The sequence below is a fragment of the Dendropsophus ebraccatus genome, chromosome 9 (genome assembly GCF_027789765.1).
Source record: "Dendropsophus ebraccatus isolate aDenEbr1 chromosome 9, aDenEbr1.pat, whole genome shotgun sequence".
In the NCBI taxonomy this organism is placed as follows: Eukaryota; Metazoa; Chordata; class Amphibia; order Anura; family Hylidae; genus Dendropsophus; species Dendropsophus ebraccatus.
This window is the reverse complement of record NC_091462.1, coordinates 57,957,626-57,976,415: the sequence shown is the minus strand read 5'-3', so window position 1 is coordinate 57,976,415 and position 18,790 is coordinate 57,957,626. Positions and strand designations below refer to the sequence as shown.

General features: G+C 39.1%; 1 protein-coding gene across 2 annotated transcripts in view; it reads left to right on the top strand.

Annotated features, from left to right (window-relative positions):
* Positions 1 to 1,894: 1,894 nt before the first annotated feature.
* The window catches only part of KLF7 (KLF transcription factor 7), a 122,483-nt gene continuing 105,587 nt past the window's right edge, over positions 1,895 to 18,790 (top strand). For both annotated transcript variants that reach the window (XM_069985261.1, XM_069985260.1), the window contains exon 1: positions 1,895 to 2,362. In XM_069985261.1, the coding sequence (XP_069841362.1) occupies positions 2,261 to 2,362 (102 nt within the window). In that variant the 5' untranslated portion in view covers positions 1,895 to 2,260. The remainder of the gene's footprint in view (positions 2,363 to 18,790) is intronic.

The window sequence follows — 18,790 nt, the reverse complement described above, 5'->3', positions numbered from 1 at the left end:
GAGGGCATCAGCAGCAGGAAGTCACGGCGGTGTGCATCAAGCGCGTGGCGTTGTGCAGCGGAATGTTTTAGGAAGGCAGTTTATTTTGGGGAAACACTTGAATACACCTTTAAAAACACACATTGGCGTCTGAGAGGGGGATTTATGTATGCTGAGATCAAGGACTATTGATAGCAGTACAGCCACCAGCCCCCGCAGAACATTGCGCAACAGTACAGCTACCCCTGGCCCTGCAGAATATGACAGAACAGTAGAGCTACCCCTGGCCCTGCAGAATATGACAGAACAGTAGAGCTACCCCTGGCCCTGCAGAATATGACAGAACAGTAGAGCTACCCCTGGCCCTGCAGAATATGACAGAACAGTAGAGCTACCCCTGGCCCTGCAGAATATGACAGAACAGTAGAGCTACCCCTGGCCCTGCAGAATATGACAGAACAGTAGAGCTACCCCTGGCCCTGCAGAATATGACAGAACAGTAGAGCTACCCCTGGCCCTGCAGAATATGACAGAACAGTAGAGCTACCCCTGGCCCTGCAGAATATGACAGAACAGTAGAGCTACCCCTGGCCCTGCAGAATATGACAGAACAGTAGAGCTACCCCTGGCCCTGCAGAATATGACAGAACAGTAGAGCTACCCCTGGCCCTGCAGAATATGACAGAACAGTAGAGCTACCCCTGGCCCTGCAGAATATGACAGAACAGTAGAGCTACCCCTGGCCCTGCAGAATATGACAGAACAGTAGAGCTACCCCTGGCCCTGCAGAATATGACAGAACAGTAGAGCTACCCCTGGCCCTGCAGAATATGACAGAACAGTACAGCTACCCCTGGCTCTGCAGAATATGACAGGACAGTACAGCTACCGCGGGCCCTGCAGAAGATGGCATAACAGTAGTCACAGACCTCAGTCCGGCAGCACATTACATAACAGTAGTCACAGACCTCAGTCCTGCAGGACATTACATAACAGTAGTCACAGCCCCTAGTCCCTGCAGGACATCAAATAAACAGTAGCCATAACCCCTATCCCTGAAGAGCATCACATAGCAAGCCAGAGCCCTGTCTTTCCAGAACATCACATTACAGTCCTGTCCCTGCAGAGCATCACATAACAGTAGTTACAGTCCCTATGCCTGCAGAATATCACATTACAGCCAGAGCCTCATGTACCAACCAAAACCTGGTATTTCAATGCAACCAGTCTCTGCAGAAGATTGCAAAAAAAGTACAGCCAAACACACTGCAGAACATTGCATAACAGGACAGAAACAGCCCTCTGTTCCTGCAGTACATTGCATAACAGTGCAGCCACAGTCCCTTCTCTGCAGAACATCGCAGTACAATACAGCCAGACCCCTTTCCCTGCAGAACATTGCATAACAGTCAGTGCAGCCACAGTCCCTTCTATGCAGAACATCGCAGTACAATACAGCCAGAGCCCTTTCCCTGCAGAACATTGCATAACAGCCCTGCCCCAACCCCTTCCCTGCACAGCAGCACTGCCAGAGTGCGGTCACCTCCGCTGCACAGGCACCCTGCTAATATACCTGATACAGAGCCCAGGACGCCGGCGTAACTCTCCAGCAAACAACTACAGACTGACTACCTTCTCTGTGCTGCTGACAACAAAGCCGGGCAACAGAGCAGCCGGACCATAGCTCCGCCCACACCAGATCTGGTCACATGGGCGTGACGTCATCAAAGGTCCTTTAGCCCACCTCTCCTGAGTGGCAGATTTTTTTTTCCAAGAAATTTTTGACGCATGCGCACTTGGTTTAGCGAGGGGAGGGGGGGGGGGTGAGGAAGGAAGAGGGGAGGAGTTTACTCATCTGCCAGATCTGGAGGAGGAGGAGGAGGTAGAAAGTCTCTTAAGAAGCAAGGGGGGGGCTAGGAGAGAGAGGATGAAAAAAATTGAACCACTTCTTTCCCCCCTTCCTCCTAAAATAGAGAGCAAAGCTTGCATCCATGAGCAGGCAGCTGTAGTACACAACAAATAGATGACAATTCCATGTCAGTGAGTTTGCATCTCTCTTCCTGGTCCAAGCTCTGGAGTCAGCACAGCCAAGGATTCCTGATTTCTCCAATGCTTGGGTTTGATTGATCAGCACTTCTTCTTCTTCTTCCTCCTCTTCTTCTTGTGCTCTTCTTCTCCTCCTGACTGTAAGCAGCACTTGTAAGCACAGGACTTGGGATCTATCTTTGTCATAAGAGGAGAGCCATCCAGGATTATAGAGCTGCTATCTTTCCCTGCAATCATGGATGTTTTGGCTAGTTATAGCATATTCCAGGAGCTGCAGATTGTACACGACACGGGCTACTTCTCAGCAATGCCATCTTTGGAGGAGAATTGGCAGCAGGTGAATGATTTCAATTAATCCTGTAAATCTTTAACACACTGCATTCACTTTCACATTCCTAATAAGCAGCAGCTCCTTCCTAATCTCACTCAGCAGCAGGCATTTCCTTTTTTTTTCTGTATTGTATTCTCCATGTGGCTGTAAATGCATAGAATAAGTTAAAGGGGCTGCCAGTGGCTTCTGACTATGGTCATTTACTATTTCATGGCATTGACACAGATGGGATTTTTTTTTTTTGTTCTAATACATGATGCTTGATCAGCAGAAGCTGGTGACTTCTTCCATGCTACTGCTGCTTTCTTATATCAGCAGAAATCCCATGACACTTAATCATATTATTTCCTTACAGTGGCGTGATCTCATTCACACATGTGATCCCAGCTCAAACAGTGCTGAATAACAGGAAAAAGTATATATATATATATATATATATATATATATATATATATATATATATAGTGTATCTTGTTGCATTTGGCTTGTACCAATTGTCTGTTTCCATGTGCTGCACTGTAATACTGTAGCAGAATGGGAGCTGGGGAAGTCACTTACAGTAATAGACAAAAGAGTTGCCTTGAATGTGAGTCCTATGGTCAGTGTACTAGGTCTATGGGAATGGATTGCTGAAATGTGCTTTATGTTTAGCAGTCGCTAATGCTGGACAGCTCTAAAACATATATACCCATATAGGTTAATAGAAAAGGATGTAAAAGCTTAGGCTGCTCTATATTGGTAAATAGCCTGTCCAAGTGCACTGGAGTAAACCTCTAAACTGACATGTTTATGGCTATAGACGACTAATATGTTGGCTATCACTGATCTCCAGCGCTCCATACTGAACTTTCATGCGGCGGATACATTGCATAGCCTAGATTTAGTGATGACAATGAACAAACAAGAACATAGCTCTTCATTGTTTTGTCCTGATGCCCCATATATTTGTGCACAAGAGCAGTGACATATTCTGCCATGTGGTTGCAGCTAATGAAAGGAATTATTACAGCTTTTCACTCTCGCTTGTTAAAAAAAAAAAAAAAAAAACACAACTTAGTAGGTCAGTACTTTGAATCAGTTGCATATTAATAACAGTCTAGACAGCTCAATGCAAGATAATCTGTTGACATAGCCAGCATGCCCAAGGCACACTGTATGTGATACTTTGGCTGCAGCTGTTGCCTGCCCCAGTAGGAAACCATAACAGCATTTGCACTTTAGAACAATAGATCAAAGTACAGTAGAATCCCCATTTAAGTTTGAAGAGTCATAATAAATGGAAATGCATGTATGTGTGTCAGGTCATCTGCTCCAGCCTCAGCTGGCTATTAATAGAGAAGAAAGCTTGGGAGATGCCTTCTAATTCCTAGCATGTTATCCTCCACTATAAGAGAATAAACCATGCCAGTAAGTGCCAATCGCAGTGTTTGTTGCCATCCTCAATTATACTGCTATCCTGTGACTTTTCCATGCAAATGGTTGCCATGCAGCCATAATAGAGACAGCCATATTTCTCTAGCAGATAAGAAGATGATACTTTTACATGTGTTGTATGTCACAGATAATTGTTCCACAAAGGAACCAAATCCTCCCAGTGTAAAGATTTTATATTGAGCTTTGCATTGACGTTTGACTTAGTTCTCACTAAATAGAGGAAATTCCTGGAATTCCGGAACAAAACAAAGATTCTTGACTTTTATTGCTTACATCCATAGCCTGGTGAAGCCTCGTAGGTGTATTCCTCCAGAGTGGCTTACCACACATTTTGTCAGTTCTTCTGAAGACTTAAGATGTTTCACTGTAGGCCAAGTTTTACAGAATAAGCAATATATTATTATTATTTATGTATCTTTTTACTCTTTGAAGCATGCACCATACGCTCTATTATTTACGCTTAAAAAATGATCCGTTAAGATAAGCTTCCATTCTGCCTCTGAACACCAATATGAATAATTAAAAGAAGGCCCAAAGAGCATTGCCCTAATGTTTAATAATTCAACACCAAATCACTTGCAGTACCATTAGTTTTTGAAGCCTGTGTATGGATTGGAGAGATGCATTGTTTCATCATTAACCTCTTTTTTTTATTACCTATTGGACAAAATAAGATTGAAGAAATGGCGACTTAGAAAGGAGGGCTAGGGTGAGCACATGGTGGCTTTGGAGGATCAGTATTAGCTCTGTCTTTGAAGTGATATTTTCGACCAGGGACACATGGTGGCCAGCATGAATACCTAATGACATTGTCTATAGGAGGACGCTTGTCTCATTTAAGTTGGAAAGAGGAAAAGCATCTTATGGATAACTAAAGCACTGGCATAAGGACACCCAGGACGTAGCCAATGATAACTCATATTTTACAGAATGAGCAGTTCATTGTACAATAGTAATTGTTAAAGAATAGGGTTATGCACTATATTTCATTCTCAGGGTAGTGAAGTCACATGTACCAATTGCAAAAAAATGCAGTCTTCTGGACAGACTGGTGGCCAGATATGCAGCAGATTGCAGCCTGTGAAGCTGATGGTGGCATTGCGTTGTGACATGCATAGTGATAGGAGTAATGGAGCTCACTTACATAATAATGGGAAATGAGCACATGTCAAGAATGCCTGTCTATGTCTCTGCAATAAAGTCACCCATGTAGTATCAGGCCTCCAGGAATAGGAGCTTCGATGGGTATAGCAGAGAAATTATTTATCAATAATTATGTCCAGTAATAATATACAGTAGATCTTAATACTAAATATAAATAAGCATTAATTGATGAAATCCATGAATATTTCAATACCCTTCTGGTTACAGCAGTGACTGATGTATTGTTGTAGGAATCTCAATGTTGATTGATTACAGTGATTGGAGGATTGCTGTTAGGCCCCATTCATGCAGCAGAGCCATATACCGAATGCTGTATAGAGGCACGCTTAATGCCATGTGGCTCTGTACTGTATAGTACTTGTTGGTCACCTATGGAAGCAATGCTTTTAGGGGAGATTAGCTCTGGATTACGACGTCTGATGGGCATATTATGATTTTTTTTCTTGTTGGATTCAACTGGAATATAATAGAAAAAAGACAATGTGCCTCCAGATGCATACAGAGGTACATTTGGCCCTAGATATCTCTGGATGTCATATTACCACCTCCCTCTGTATAGATTAGAGGAAGACATATTTCCTGTTTGAATCAGGATGTTCTAAGATTGTAAAATAGTGTGAAAAATAACCAGCTGAATATCAACAATGTAATATTGAGTCTTCATCACTGTAAAGTCTTGCTGTATATGTATATGTAGATTTATGAACAAGATCATTTGGATGTTTTACCTGGAGGATATCATTTGAAGCCTATGGCTATGTTCACACTAAGTACAAAAAAACAGAAAAGGCGTCTGCTTTTTTTGCAGTAATTTAAATGACTTCAATGCAATGCCATTTTACACTAATAAAAACTTCAAGGGGACATAGCCTAAGAGATTGGGGATTCTGATAAATTTTGTTAGTCAGGTTTTGTTGCATAAACATTGGTAAGTTGCTCCATCATTCTCCTCTGCATTTGTGGTAGGCCCTATCCATATAGTGCGGTTTGTTTAAGAATTTGATGACTTCTGTTATAAGGAAAAACATGCTGATCTAAGAAGAAGAAACACTATGGGGGAGATTTATCAAACTGGTGTAAAGTAGAATTGTCTTAGTTGCCCCTAGCAACCAATCAGATTCCACTTTTCATTCCTCACAGATTCTTTGGAAAATGAAAGGTGGAATCTGATTGGTTGCTAGGGGCAACTGGGGCTACTGTTTTTAAAGGTATAATGTATTCGTTACATGTTCTGATAAAATCACAATTTACTGGACAGTGACCCAATTGCAGTACCGCTATATAGTCAATAAAGTTAGAGGTCATTGGTCAGTGGGCAGGAGGAGCAGCAGCTCATGAATATCCAAGACTACTGTGCACATTCTCTTTACTGAGAGGACTAGTGAGCTACTTAGAGGCATATGACTGCATTGTGTAAAGAGGCCTAATTCACACAGTGAGGTTTTTTAGTGCAGTTTTTAATGTGACTATTTTTTAGCCAACACAAGGAGTGGATCCAAAAAGCTGTTCTTACCTGTGAAAAAGAGGATATAATACAATTTAATAGGATCCATTAGCTTAGAATGAGTGCTATAATAATAGTATTAACAATAATAATAATGCCATTTTTGGGTTAGTTAAAAAAGGCTATGTTTCCTATTGTATCGATAAGGGTAGGTGGGTTTCCATAATTCCGCTATTTTTCCAGAGAAGTACCAAGTGTGTTCATGTTTTCATTGAAACCAGCACAAGGGCTTTTGTTCTGGTTGTTGTGCAGGTAACAAGACCTCCAACAATGTGACCCTCATGACAGTTTAATGTTATTATGTAAATTTCCCTTTAATCACTAGTGATTTATTCACACTGTATACTATAAATAGCCACTCCGTAGTTCACTCTCAACATGGGTATAATAATAGCTTGTCTGCTTCTGGAAATGAGAAGTCACATCGGTTTTCCATGAGCTGACGTCAATGAAGTTTCAACCAGATGAGATTTTTTGTCACGCGTTCCTAATGCTATTTGTATTCAGAATTGTATTGTGCAAATGTGAGTTGGGAACAGACATTGGTGAACAGTGGTAATTTCTAGATTTTCAATATTGTATAATATTTTTCAATATTTTCAATACGTAACATAGGACTAAATTGTGAATGATTTGGCTATGCTACAGTAGATCTTTCTTGCAGCGGAACTATCATTTCTTTACTGTATTCATGTGCAACAGACCTAAAACTACTGCAAGGCCATCAATGGGATCTCAGATTTATCAGTTTCCCTTGATAATGTGTCACCAGAATGCTATTAATGGCAGTAGTCTGTAGTCTGTGAAAGGGACCCAGGCTGCTGTAAATCAGCCACTAGTTCCCTGACAGACACATGGCCGGCTGTTTAACATTCTTCCAGCGATCCTACAGCCAAAGGTAGCAAGTGACTGAAAAGCTGTATTGCTTTAAGCAATATGTTCCTCGCACCATAGATAATAGGATGGTTATGTCCTATCTATATTAACGGCATGGGATTTCCATCTGGCATAATCATAGTTTAATTGCAATTTTCTGCTGCTTTTCTGTCCTGCCCTTGTATGTGTGACCCTTCTTAATTCCCTAGCATCGCTTTACCCATGAAGTAAGAGGAAGCCCTTGGTGATCCTGTACATATAAATATATCATTTTATATTTATATGACATTATTTGAATAAAGGATTTTTTTTAGCTTTTACAGTATTTTGTTATATTTCCAGTAACATAAAAGCAGAATGTTTATATATTGGTCTTTTAAAATGAGCTGTCAGCAATGCAAATAATATTGTGATGTTACAAGAAGTCGTTTAGAAGAAGAACCTTGTTCAACAAATCTACCAAGAATTTTAATCCCTTCACATCCACAATCGGTATATATACGTTTCTACCGCTCATACCCTGTGCAGTAGGAACTTATATATAATATATGTTCCTGCAGTGAAGGGGCTTTAAATGTGTGTGGGATATATATGTTCCTACAGTGAAGGGACTGGGGTCCCGATCACTTACACTGATAATCAGGGGTAAACCATTTCCTGTCGGATCGGCGATCTGTGCATAGAGTCTGCAGAGATCACCGATAGTACTGATCATTGCTATGCTATGGCATAGCATTCTTCAGTAAATGCAATCTAAGCATTGCATATAAAAGTCCCTTACGACTTATATATGCAATATAAATTGTGTAAATAAATAAATAAAAAAAATAAAAAAAAACATTTATATTACCCCCTTTCCCATTATACAAATAAAATATAAAAAAAATTATAAAATACTAAAATATTATGCATCCTTGCGTGCAGAATTGCTCGACCATTTAAAATATAACAATATTGTTCCCGCACAGTGAACAGTGAAAAGGAAAAGAGATACAAAAACATCAGGATTGCTGAATTTTTTAAATTATATATTAGAAAAAAATTTATAAAAAGCAATCAAAAGTTTTCTTCTACACCAATATGATACCATTAAAAGCTAGATATCATGGCGCAAAAAATGACAACCCAATCAGGCGTTTTAGGTGAAAAATTAAAAGCGCTATGGCTCTTAGAAGGCGAAGAGGAACATTGCTGCAATTTTAACTGGACATCTGGGCATCACTGACCTTTGGCATGAAGGGGTTAACTAAAGTATTGAATACTGAATTCTAAATGTGGAGTATTTCCCAAAAGTAATACTAAAAAGACCTAAGAATTCATGAATGTGTTTTTTACTGAGCTGAATATCTGTGTTGGTGCTGATACATAAGACTGGCAAGCCTGTAATATTGTGACCGATGGCACACAGTTGTTATGCAGAAACTGACAGTAAAACATTTTGTGAGACATTAAAAGGTACATCAGGGCCTATAGAAGTCAATGGGTGCCGTATACTTGGAGTTTGTACAAAGCTATAATATCCATGTGTGCATAAAGCCATAGAGTCAATCACTTTGACATTTTTTTAATAGGCCTATAGGCATCTTGTACCTCTCTGTATTTTATAATAGTTATAGCGGTGACATGATATAGCTCTTTCTGAATTACATTAACGTTTTAGCTATAATTTTGTGGTTACTGTAATTTATCCTATTTGTCATCCAGAGGCTCAGGAGTAGGCGTTTTGGTCTTCATATTCCACTAATATCTGTAAAGGGGATTCCTCCTAGGCTTCTGTAATCCCTGGCTTTATTCCCTTATTTCTAAATCCTCTTACATGAGAATTCCTGGGTAGCTGGTTAGGGGACCAGTATCTAGTATTACACTACAGTAAGAAATTAATTGGACGGACCTTGCTTTGTGGTAAACAAGGTAACTTACTGACAAATGGAATATGTCACCTTAACTTTCTTACACTGATTGGGCCACATACTAAAACAGGCTTATTGGTTCTAATCTGTTTTTATTTGTGATTGTAATATTTTTGTACATTACTATGGGGGCTGCCATATTACCTAAGCTTATTGCACAACACTTAGAAACATGGTTTATAACAACCCCACGGACATAAAAAAAAATATATATATAAAAAAGAGCTGACCCATTTATTTCTATTGGGGGGCTTTTCTAGGCATGCTCTGTGACCTGTACAGAGTTTATTGTTCAGGGAGGGGAAGAGGCTCAGCTGTGACCATTGGCTTGATTCTGTCTTCTGAGACTATTGAGAAATCTATTTTCTCTACAGAACAGGAAGTGGCTATGTTCACACAACGTTTTTTTCAGCTCCGTTTAAAATAACGTCCATTATTTTGAGTCTAAAATAACGGACTTTTTTCGAAGCCTGGCATCCCCTTAGTGCAATGACAAGTGTTTGCACATTATTTTAGTTTGAGGTTACTAATTGCCCTTTGGTTGTGGCTTAATTGAAAAATCCATTGAATTTAATAGTAAAAACGGAGCAAGAACGGTGACAATAGAAGAACTGTGTATGAACAACTAATAAAAAACGTCCACTATTTTCAAAAACGTCCGAAAATAATGTTCATGTTCATTATTTTGATGTCCGCGGCAAAAACGTCCGTTTTTCAATGCATTGTGTGCATAGGACGTCCGTCTTCCCATTGACTTCAATGCAATTGTATTGAAGTCAGTTAAATTGCTGCAAAAACTGACGTTTTTTTAAATAGCGAAATTGGACGTTTTTTTTCCATTTTGACGTTGTGTGAACATAGCCAGTATCAGCTTACTATCAATGTTAGCGATAATAATGAGATTTGCAAGATAGTAAAATTGAAAATGAAATAAATAAAAACTATACTTAACATTTTATTTCAGTAGCAGCTCAACATTTTCTGTTGACATATTCCCTGCTGTCAGACAGTTCTTTGCTGTGGGATGCTTAGAGAGCACTCCAGGCATTGTTTTGAGTGCTTTTAGCTCAGCCAATGACATATGACCCTCGACCTGTGTTGTCACAGCCTCTTGCTTCTGTGTGCAGGACTTTTCCCACGTGGCACCTACTCTAAGAAAGTTATTCCTTGAAAGCATTCAAAGTTTTATATACGGCCTTAAAATCTTCAGGGAGGTCTTGGTCAAGTAACCTTGGTCCATATACTTCCTGACTTTGTAACTGACATCTCTAGTCTTCTCTCTTCTCAACTAGTTACCGTTGTAGCATTATTCTGCACTTTATATCCATGTTGGCTCAGATGCTACCTAGGAGATGGCTACATAAACCTTTTACATCTATGACCCAACGAGCTGCTCCCTTGGACACAATTGGCACCATTACCTATTATCTCGTTCTTACCATTTTGTATAGATTATAAGCTCTTAATGGCAGCCATCTTTTCATTTAGTTTTTTGATGCTACAGAATACATTTTCATTATATAAAGTTTATTATCATTATACATCAATAAAGAGTTGGTCACAATCAATGAATTTCCCAAAAAGTTTTGCTCATTAACCCTTTGAGGACCAGGCCCAAAATGACCCAGTGGACCGCGCAAATTTTGATCTTAGTGTTTTTGTTTTTCCCTCCTCCCCTTTTAAGAGCTCTAGCACTCTCAGTTTTCTATCTACAAGGCCATGTAATGGCTTATTTGTTACAGGAATAGTTGTACTTTGTAATGGCGTCTTTCATTTTACCATAACATGTATGATGGAATTCCAAATATATTATTTATGAAGATATAAATTGGTGAAATCGTAAAAAAGAATGCAATATGGTAACGTTTGGGGGGTTCCTGTGTCTACGTAATGCACTATATGGTAAAAGCAACATTATACAATTATTCTATAGGTCAGTCCGAACACAACCATATGCAGGTTACACAGATTCTCTAATGTTATATATTTTTTTTTAATGAAATCCTTTTTTTTGGCAATTAATTATAAATAAAATGGGCCAATTGTGATGCTTATAACGGTTTTATTTTTTCACCTACGGGGCTGTATGGGGTGTCATTTTTTCCGCCATGATCTCTAGTTTTTATTAATACCATATTTGTGAAGATCGGACGTTTTGATCACTTTTTATATTTTTTTTTATATATAATGTAACATAAAATCAGTAATCTGCGCACTTTTTTCCCTATTTTCGTCTACGCCGTTTACCGTTCACAATGACGCTTGTTATATTTTAATAGATTGGACGATTACGCACGCTACGGTATATTATATGTTTATCTATTTATTTATTTTTATATGTTTTATTTATATAACGGGAAAGGGGGGTGATTTCAACTTTTATTGGGGGAGGGGTTTTGGGGTAGTGTCTTAGTGTTTTTAACTTTTTTTTTTTACACATTTGAAGTCCCTTTGGGGGACTTTTACATACAGTACTTGGATTTCTACACTGATGATTGCTATGCCATAGACATAGCATTGATCAGTGTTATCGGCGATCTGCTCATTGAGCCTGCCTGTGCAGGCTCAGTGTAGCAGATCGCCGATCGGACCGCACGGAGGCAGGTGAGAGACCTCCGGTGGTCTGTTTTACCGATCGGGACCCCCGCAGTCACACTGCGGGGGTCCCGATCGGTAAGTGACAGGGGGCAGCGCGATCGCTGCAGCGTGTCATTACCGGTGAGGTCCCGGCTGCTGATTGCAGCCGGCCCCCACCTGCTATGAAGCGCGCTCCGCTCCGGAGCACGCTTCATAGCGGGAGAAACACCCAGGGCGTACAGTTACGCCCTAGGTCGTCTGGGGACAGACTTCCATGGCGTAACTATACGCCCTGGGTCGTCTAAGGGTTAAACTGAAAAAAAAACTAAAACATTCTAAAAATGAAACGCTTGAAACTCTTCATACATGTTTTGGTTCCCTTTCCTTTCACTGCCGTTTTCTATCCATTGCTTTGGACTGAATGACTAATGTCCTCCATTAGAAGTATAGGCAGCCCATGCCCACTGGTCTTTTTTTAAATATATAGTAAAATAATAAAGCCCCGTCTGACAAGCTGTTGCTATTGTATACATTTCACTATGTCCACTCACCCTTTTCTGCCATTCAATCTAACTTTTTGGCTGGCTCATTAATCTTTTTTTAATAGGTTTTCTAAATGAGAAGTTGGATTTTCTCTATTGCGAGGTCTGCGGCCATAGAGCGTGATAAGCACACTATAAGGAAAGATAATGCTTATAAATCTTGTCTCCAGTTCTCTTGCACTTGCCTGTAGGCGTAAATTTAAATTAGGTAAAACAAGGAAAATAAAACCTGGCTTTTTCCTATTAAGATCAAAGAATAAGATTGAAAGGGAAATTGATCATAGACTCTCCTTCCACATCCAGGTCAAGCAGTGGCTTCACAATTGCGCTAATAGAGCTCATTGATCTGCTTCGCCCACCGTGCTTCTAAATCAAGTGTTTCTAGAAGGGTACCATAATGGGCATTGGTTGGCTGTTAATCAAATACAACAATCCATTAACAAAGCTATCAGGTATTATGCTCTTTGAGCTTTTGGAATGCTTTGCAACTTTTTGGTCTGTTTCTTCTCTACCCATTATATTTATCAGTGATTTTGTACCTGTTCTGTGCCTAGTTTTTGCCGCTTTTGTTGTCTTAGGTGGGCAGAGTTTACGTGGCAAGCCTGATTCCAACTGAATCACTATTCACAGCTTTTTGGAAAGTCACAAAATGTTTGCACAACAGCGCTCCAGTGAAAGGGTGGCATAGACATAGCTTAACTAATGTCATTCAATGGTAGGTAGGGCAACATGCTTTGTGACATGTATACATGTGCAAAAGTTCATTAATCTGTGTGAAATAAAAAGTGGTATAATTTGCTCATAGCAGCCAATCACAGCTCAGGTTTCATATGTTATTGAGGTCTTGTATAATGAAATCTGTGTAGTGTAGTGTGACTATGATGCTGATGAGTTGTCAGGCTTTTGTAGAAAAATTAGGCCTTATTACACTTGAGAAAAAATGTTTTGGACTGTATTCATAGCGGTCTTTTTACCCTGATTTGTGCTGCTTCTTGTACTACAAAAAATATTTTAAAATAAAAAAAAAGGGAAAAAAAACATAGGGGGGATTTATCAATTGATGCCCACAGCAAACAATCACACCTCAGGTTTCAGCTCTGGTAAAATAGAAGAGAGTATGTGATTGGGCAGTTTACACCAGTGTATATTTTGCAGTTTTTAAAAATGTGGGCCATAGTTGCATGTTGCATTAATACAGTAGGGTTGGATCATCTGCTTTGCAGATTCCCCACCGATGTCACCACTGCCACATGTGCTGACGTGTGTCTATATGCAATAAACAGAAGTGTCCCTATTTAGCTGTTGAAGGCGTAATGTGACATTTACCAGGATACATTGTGGGGCAGAATATATAATTATGCAAGTGCCCCTCTAAATCATCACAGAATAAGTTGAATTTAATGCAGTTTTGGCAAATAGCTCGTATGATTTTCTATCCATCTTGTGGAATTGTGAAAAGGAGAGATTTATGGTAATTGCCCCCAAATTGCTCTTTAGTAAACGTAGCCCACAAAGACTCATTATAAAGTCCCATATGTCAAGAGGATCTCCGAAATGGTTTTTCTGTGTCAAAAAAGGGATCTTGGTTTTGAGAAAAGAAATTGCCGGCATTATTACATTTGAATCTTTGCTGGCTCCAAATAATTGTGTTTTATCAGCAGAAGCCAGCAACGCTGCATACGTCTGGGCCACTTATTACTCCTCACTTTTATTATCTAGTAAAGCTGCAGAGACAATTAGTAAATGCATTTTTTATGGTTGGGTCTCGTGAAAGTAAAATGGATCACAAAGAATGTGTCCTTTCATTGATTTAATTAACATAGATTTTATAGTGATTCTAAACCTTAAATTTGCTAAATACCCCCTTTTTATGTATGAATAGCCTTGTCCAGGTTTTTTTAATAGACCTTTAATGATAAAGGTGAATTATTTACATTGGGTGACATGGGCTTATTAATCACCCGCCTCATATTATGCTTTGTCTGCTGAATGTACCCATCATTTTCATAGAGAAAAGACTTGATTACTTCTTTCACAAGAGCTTTTGCCCCTGAAAATAGAAAGCTGTGTCATTCACATGCCCTTGAATTGTCCTTTACTGTCAAGTTTTTAATTCTTATAAGCCATTCCTTAGATATAGCAGTTTCTGGATGGCGCGCTGGCAGCTTACCCCTTGGCAGTTTTATAAGCTGGAGTGGGGTATTCTAGGAATTTTAGGGATTAAGCCCACATGGTCTACAATGGTCGCCAGTAACCACTTGTCAGTAAGTGGACGCAATAACTTGAATTTACTTTTGGCAATGGCACCAGTGTGTGGGATGGGATATATTAGACAGCAAATGATCAGTCACAATCTAAGTGACTTTAACCAGAGCCAATATTTGTAAAGATCTTGTGGGGTGTACTCAGAAAGCAGTGGATAGTATCTATTAAACATTGTCCATGGGTCTCTAAGGGTCCTATTACAAAGAGCGATTTTTAACAATTAACGATTAATGATAAACGATCGTAAACTAGATTGTTTATAGTTAAACCGTTAACCTGAAATCGTTCACCATATTACACAGAACAATGGACGTTAGAGTTACGGTCGTTACTACGATCGTTATTGTGATCGTTACTATGATTGTTTACTTCTGATCCCAGCAAAACAATGGACAATGTGCAATTACACTGAACGATTAGTGAATGTGGAATTACAGCGAACGATTAGCGAATGATTAATAATAATTTTAGATTCAGATCTAAATCAACGATCAACGACATACGAACGATTTTTCGATCGTTGCCTGCAATTACACAGAACGATTACCATTTAAATTCGAACGATGTAATGATTTTTCGTGTAATAGGGCTCTAATTCATGGGAGGGAAAGGTACCCAACCTGGTCAGATCCGACAGAAGACAATCAGAATACACAGTGCATTACAGCTTACTGCATATGGGGCCATGTTGCTGCAGACCAGTCACAATGCCCAGGCTGACCAGTGTCCACCACCAAAAATACAATGGACGTATGGGCACCAAAACTGGAGCATGGAACAGATTAGATAGTAAAAGGTTCTGGAAGATGACAAAGCATGCAATGTGTTTGCTTCCACATTCCCTAGATCTGTGGGATGTATGTGAAAAGCAAGTCTGATCCATGGAGGCCGCACCGTAAAACCTACAGGACTTAAATAATCCAAGTATCAAATTGAGAGTTGGCACATCAGATCAGATCATTGAGAATGTCCAATGAAGGCTTTAACTTGTTATATTAGGATTTGTTATATTAGCTGTATTATAGTGAGTGAATGTAGCACCTCTAAATGTCATACTTGGATGTATTATATGGTGGTGAAGAGGTAAAGCAGCCAAGCCTGGCATCCATTTACTAACTATTCTAAGGAGTTGTGCTGTATGACATACAGAAACCTAAGGCTCTCTTGCTAACAATGTCTTGAATTAAACAATGTGCCAGAAACCACAGAACACCTTAAAAGATTGCGTGAAGTCTCGATGGGTTGAGTTTTTTTTGTGGTGTAAAGGGGGCCTATGCAATGTTAAGCATTGTTGCTGCTAATTGTACTGCATATAGTCTTTATTTAATACAGAAAACTATTGAAAATTTTTAGACACACTTCTGCATTTACAGTATTTGTTTTATCTTGATTCCTGTGTTTATCGATATTCGTATTCAATTCATTGTCAAAAACTGATCAATTACATTGTGATGTTGCAGCGACTGCAAGTTATACACCTCAGCATGCTACCTCTGGCTGTATAAATAATCGAATGACATTTTTTTAAATGTAAGGCTGTTTACGATGTAATTCATTCCACATTCATGTTTTTTTGTGTCAGAGAAGGCGTAAACAACCGCAAAAACCTTGATTTAGCTTGTGGGTAAGGTGTTAAGGCTGTAGTTCCATAGTGCAGGTCATTTTTAAATACAATTATAAAAGAATGGTAAAAAAAGAAGTTATAAAAGAATGTATTCATTCTTAAACATCCATAAAGCCTAGAATTGTTGGGTTTTGCACACTTTCATGTTACATTTATAAAAAAAAAAAAGACAGTCGAAAATATCACGGTAAACCTAAACTATACAGGCAATGTCTAATAGTGTGAGCGAAATACCAACTTGCCCACCACAATTATCTGTTTTTCATACTTAATTACAGTCTATAGCTCTATAGTTGACAGTAGCGCAGTGCTCGAAACTTGAGTGAAAGAATGTGTCACCCGTACACTATAATTGAATTCCTAGAAAGCACGACTGATCACGATTTTGATAGAGATATTGGCCTACAAGAAACCACCCATGTAGTTTATGTTTAATGATGGATAACATGCATTTCCTTTTTATCTTTGTATTGCTTTACAATTAAAATGGGTTACACTCTATTGAAAGCTATTAGCTAAATGTTTTGTTTCTGCGTTTTTTTTTATAAGTTTTATGTTTCAGTGTATAAGTACATACTACACACACACATCCTTAATGAGGGGATGTACAAAGCAGGGTCCACCAACATCAGTGCATAGATACAATGGCTTCCATCACAATGGTTTCCATCTTGGTAAGACAATCCCTTACAAAGTCAGGAAGTTATCATAATATATTGTATGTGTAAATAACTTATTTTCCATTTATAAATGTGATATCAGAGGCAATGTTAAGAAAAACTATAGTAGGTTTAGAAAAAAATGAAGTGAGAGAAAAGGCATGTTTTTTTAACATCTGTTATTATCATATTATAATTAAAATCAATGGAATGCATAGTAGTACACATAGTATATTAAATGAGTCTCCCCTCATTGTGCATGTGTAGAGCTGCTGTGCATCCACTCATTGTCCTGTTGTAGGATGAAATTGGCTCCAATCAAGCGCTGTCCACTCGGTATGGCATGGCGTTGCAAAATTGAGTGATAGGCTTCCTTATTCAGAATCCCTTTTACCCTGTACAAATCTCCCACCTTACCAGCACCAAAGCAACCCCAGACCATCACATTACCTCCACCATGCTTAACAGATGGCGTCAGGCATTCTTCCATCATCTTTTTATTTGTTCTGCGTCTTACAAACGTTCTTCTTTGTGATCCAAACACCTCAAACTTGGATTCATCCGTCCACAACGCTTTTTTCCAGTCTTCCTCTGTCCAATGTCTGTGTTCTTTTTCCCATCTTAATCTTTTTCTTTTATTGGCCAGTCTCAGATATGTCTTTCTCTTTGCCACTCTGCCCTGAAGCCCAAAATCCCACAGCCGCCTCTTCACTGTAGATGTTGACACAGGTGTTTTGCGGGTACTATTTAATGAAGATGCCAGTTGGGGACCTGTGAGGCATCTGTTTCTCAAACTAGAGACCCTAATGTGCTTATCTTCTTGCTTAGTTGTGCAACGCGGCCTCCCACTTCTTTTTCTACTCTGGTTAGAGCCTGTTTGTGCTGTCCTCTGAAGGGAGTAGTACACACCGTTGTAGGAAATCTTCAATTTCTTAGCAATTTCTCGTATGGAATAGCCTTCATTTCTAAGAACAAGAATAGACTGTCGAGTTTCAGATGAAAGTTCTCTTTTTCTGGCCATTTTGAGCGTTTAATTGACCCCCACAAATGTGATGCTCCAGAAACACAATCTGCTCAAAGGAAGGTCAGTTTTGTAGCTTATGTATCGAGCTAGACTGTTTTCAGATGTGTGAACATGATTGCACAAGGGTTTTCTAATCATCAATTAGCCTTCTGAGCCAATGAGCAAACACATTGTACCATTAGAACACTGGAGTGATAGTTGCTGGAAATGGGCCTCTATACACCTATGTAGATATTGCACCAAAAAACAGACATTTGCAGCTAGAATAGTCATTTACCACATTAGCAATGTATAGAGAGTATTTGTTTAAAGTTAGGACTAGTTTAAAGTTATCTTCATTGAAAAGTACAGCGCTTTTCCTTCAAAAATAAGGACATTTCAATGTGACCCCAAACTTTTGAACGGTAGTGTAATTAACCTAAGTTGATTGCCCTCAGTTGATATACAACCTGCTTGATGAACAGGTGTCTTTCCTTTGTATGAGCACTAAAAGGAATGGGACTTCCTGTGTTTCCTCTCTTTTTTTGAACAGAGAAAAGTTGAGCTATCGGCGGGGAGGGAGTATGGACCACAGTTTGGCCATATGTATAACGGTAATTTAGCTATAGAAAACTTGATGGTGTATATATTGCAAAACTGCTTGTGATTACAACCCCTGATTTCTTAAAAAAAATCATTTTTGCGCCAGATATGCTATAAGGGCTTAACAATAAGACACATGGTTGTTAGAGGACATTAATGGGTGCTCTGCAGTTTTTCTCCTCCTGAATGAGTGAATTTGTGCTCAATTCTTAAAGGAGAAGTCCGGTGAAAATTTTTATTAAAATATTGTATTGCCCCCCAAAAGTTATACAG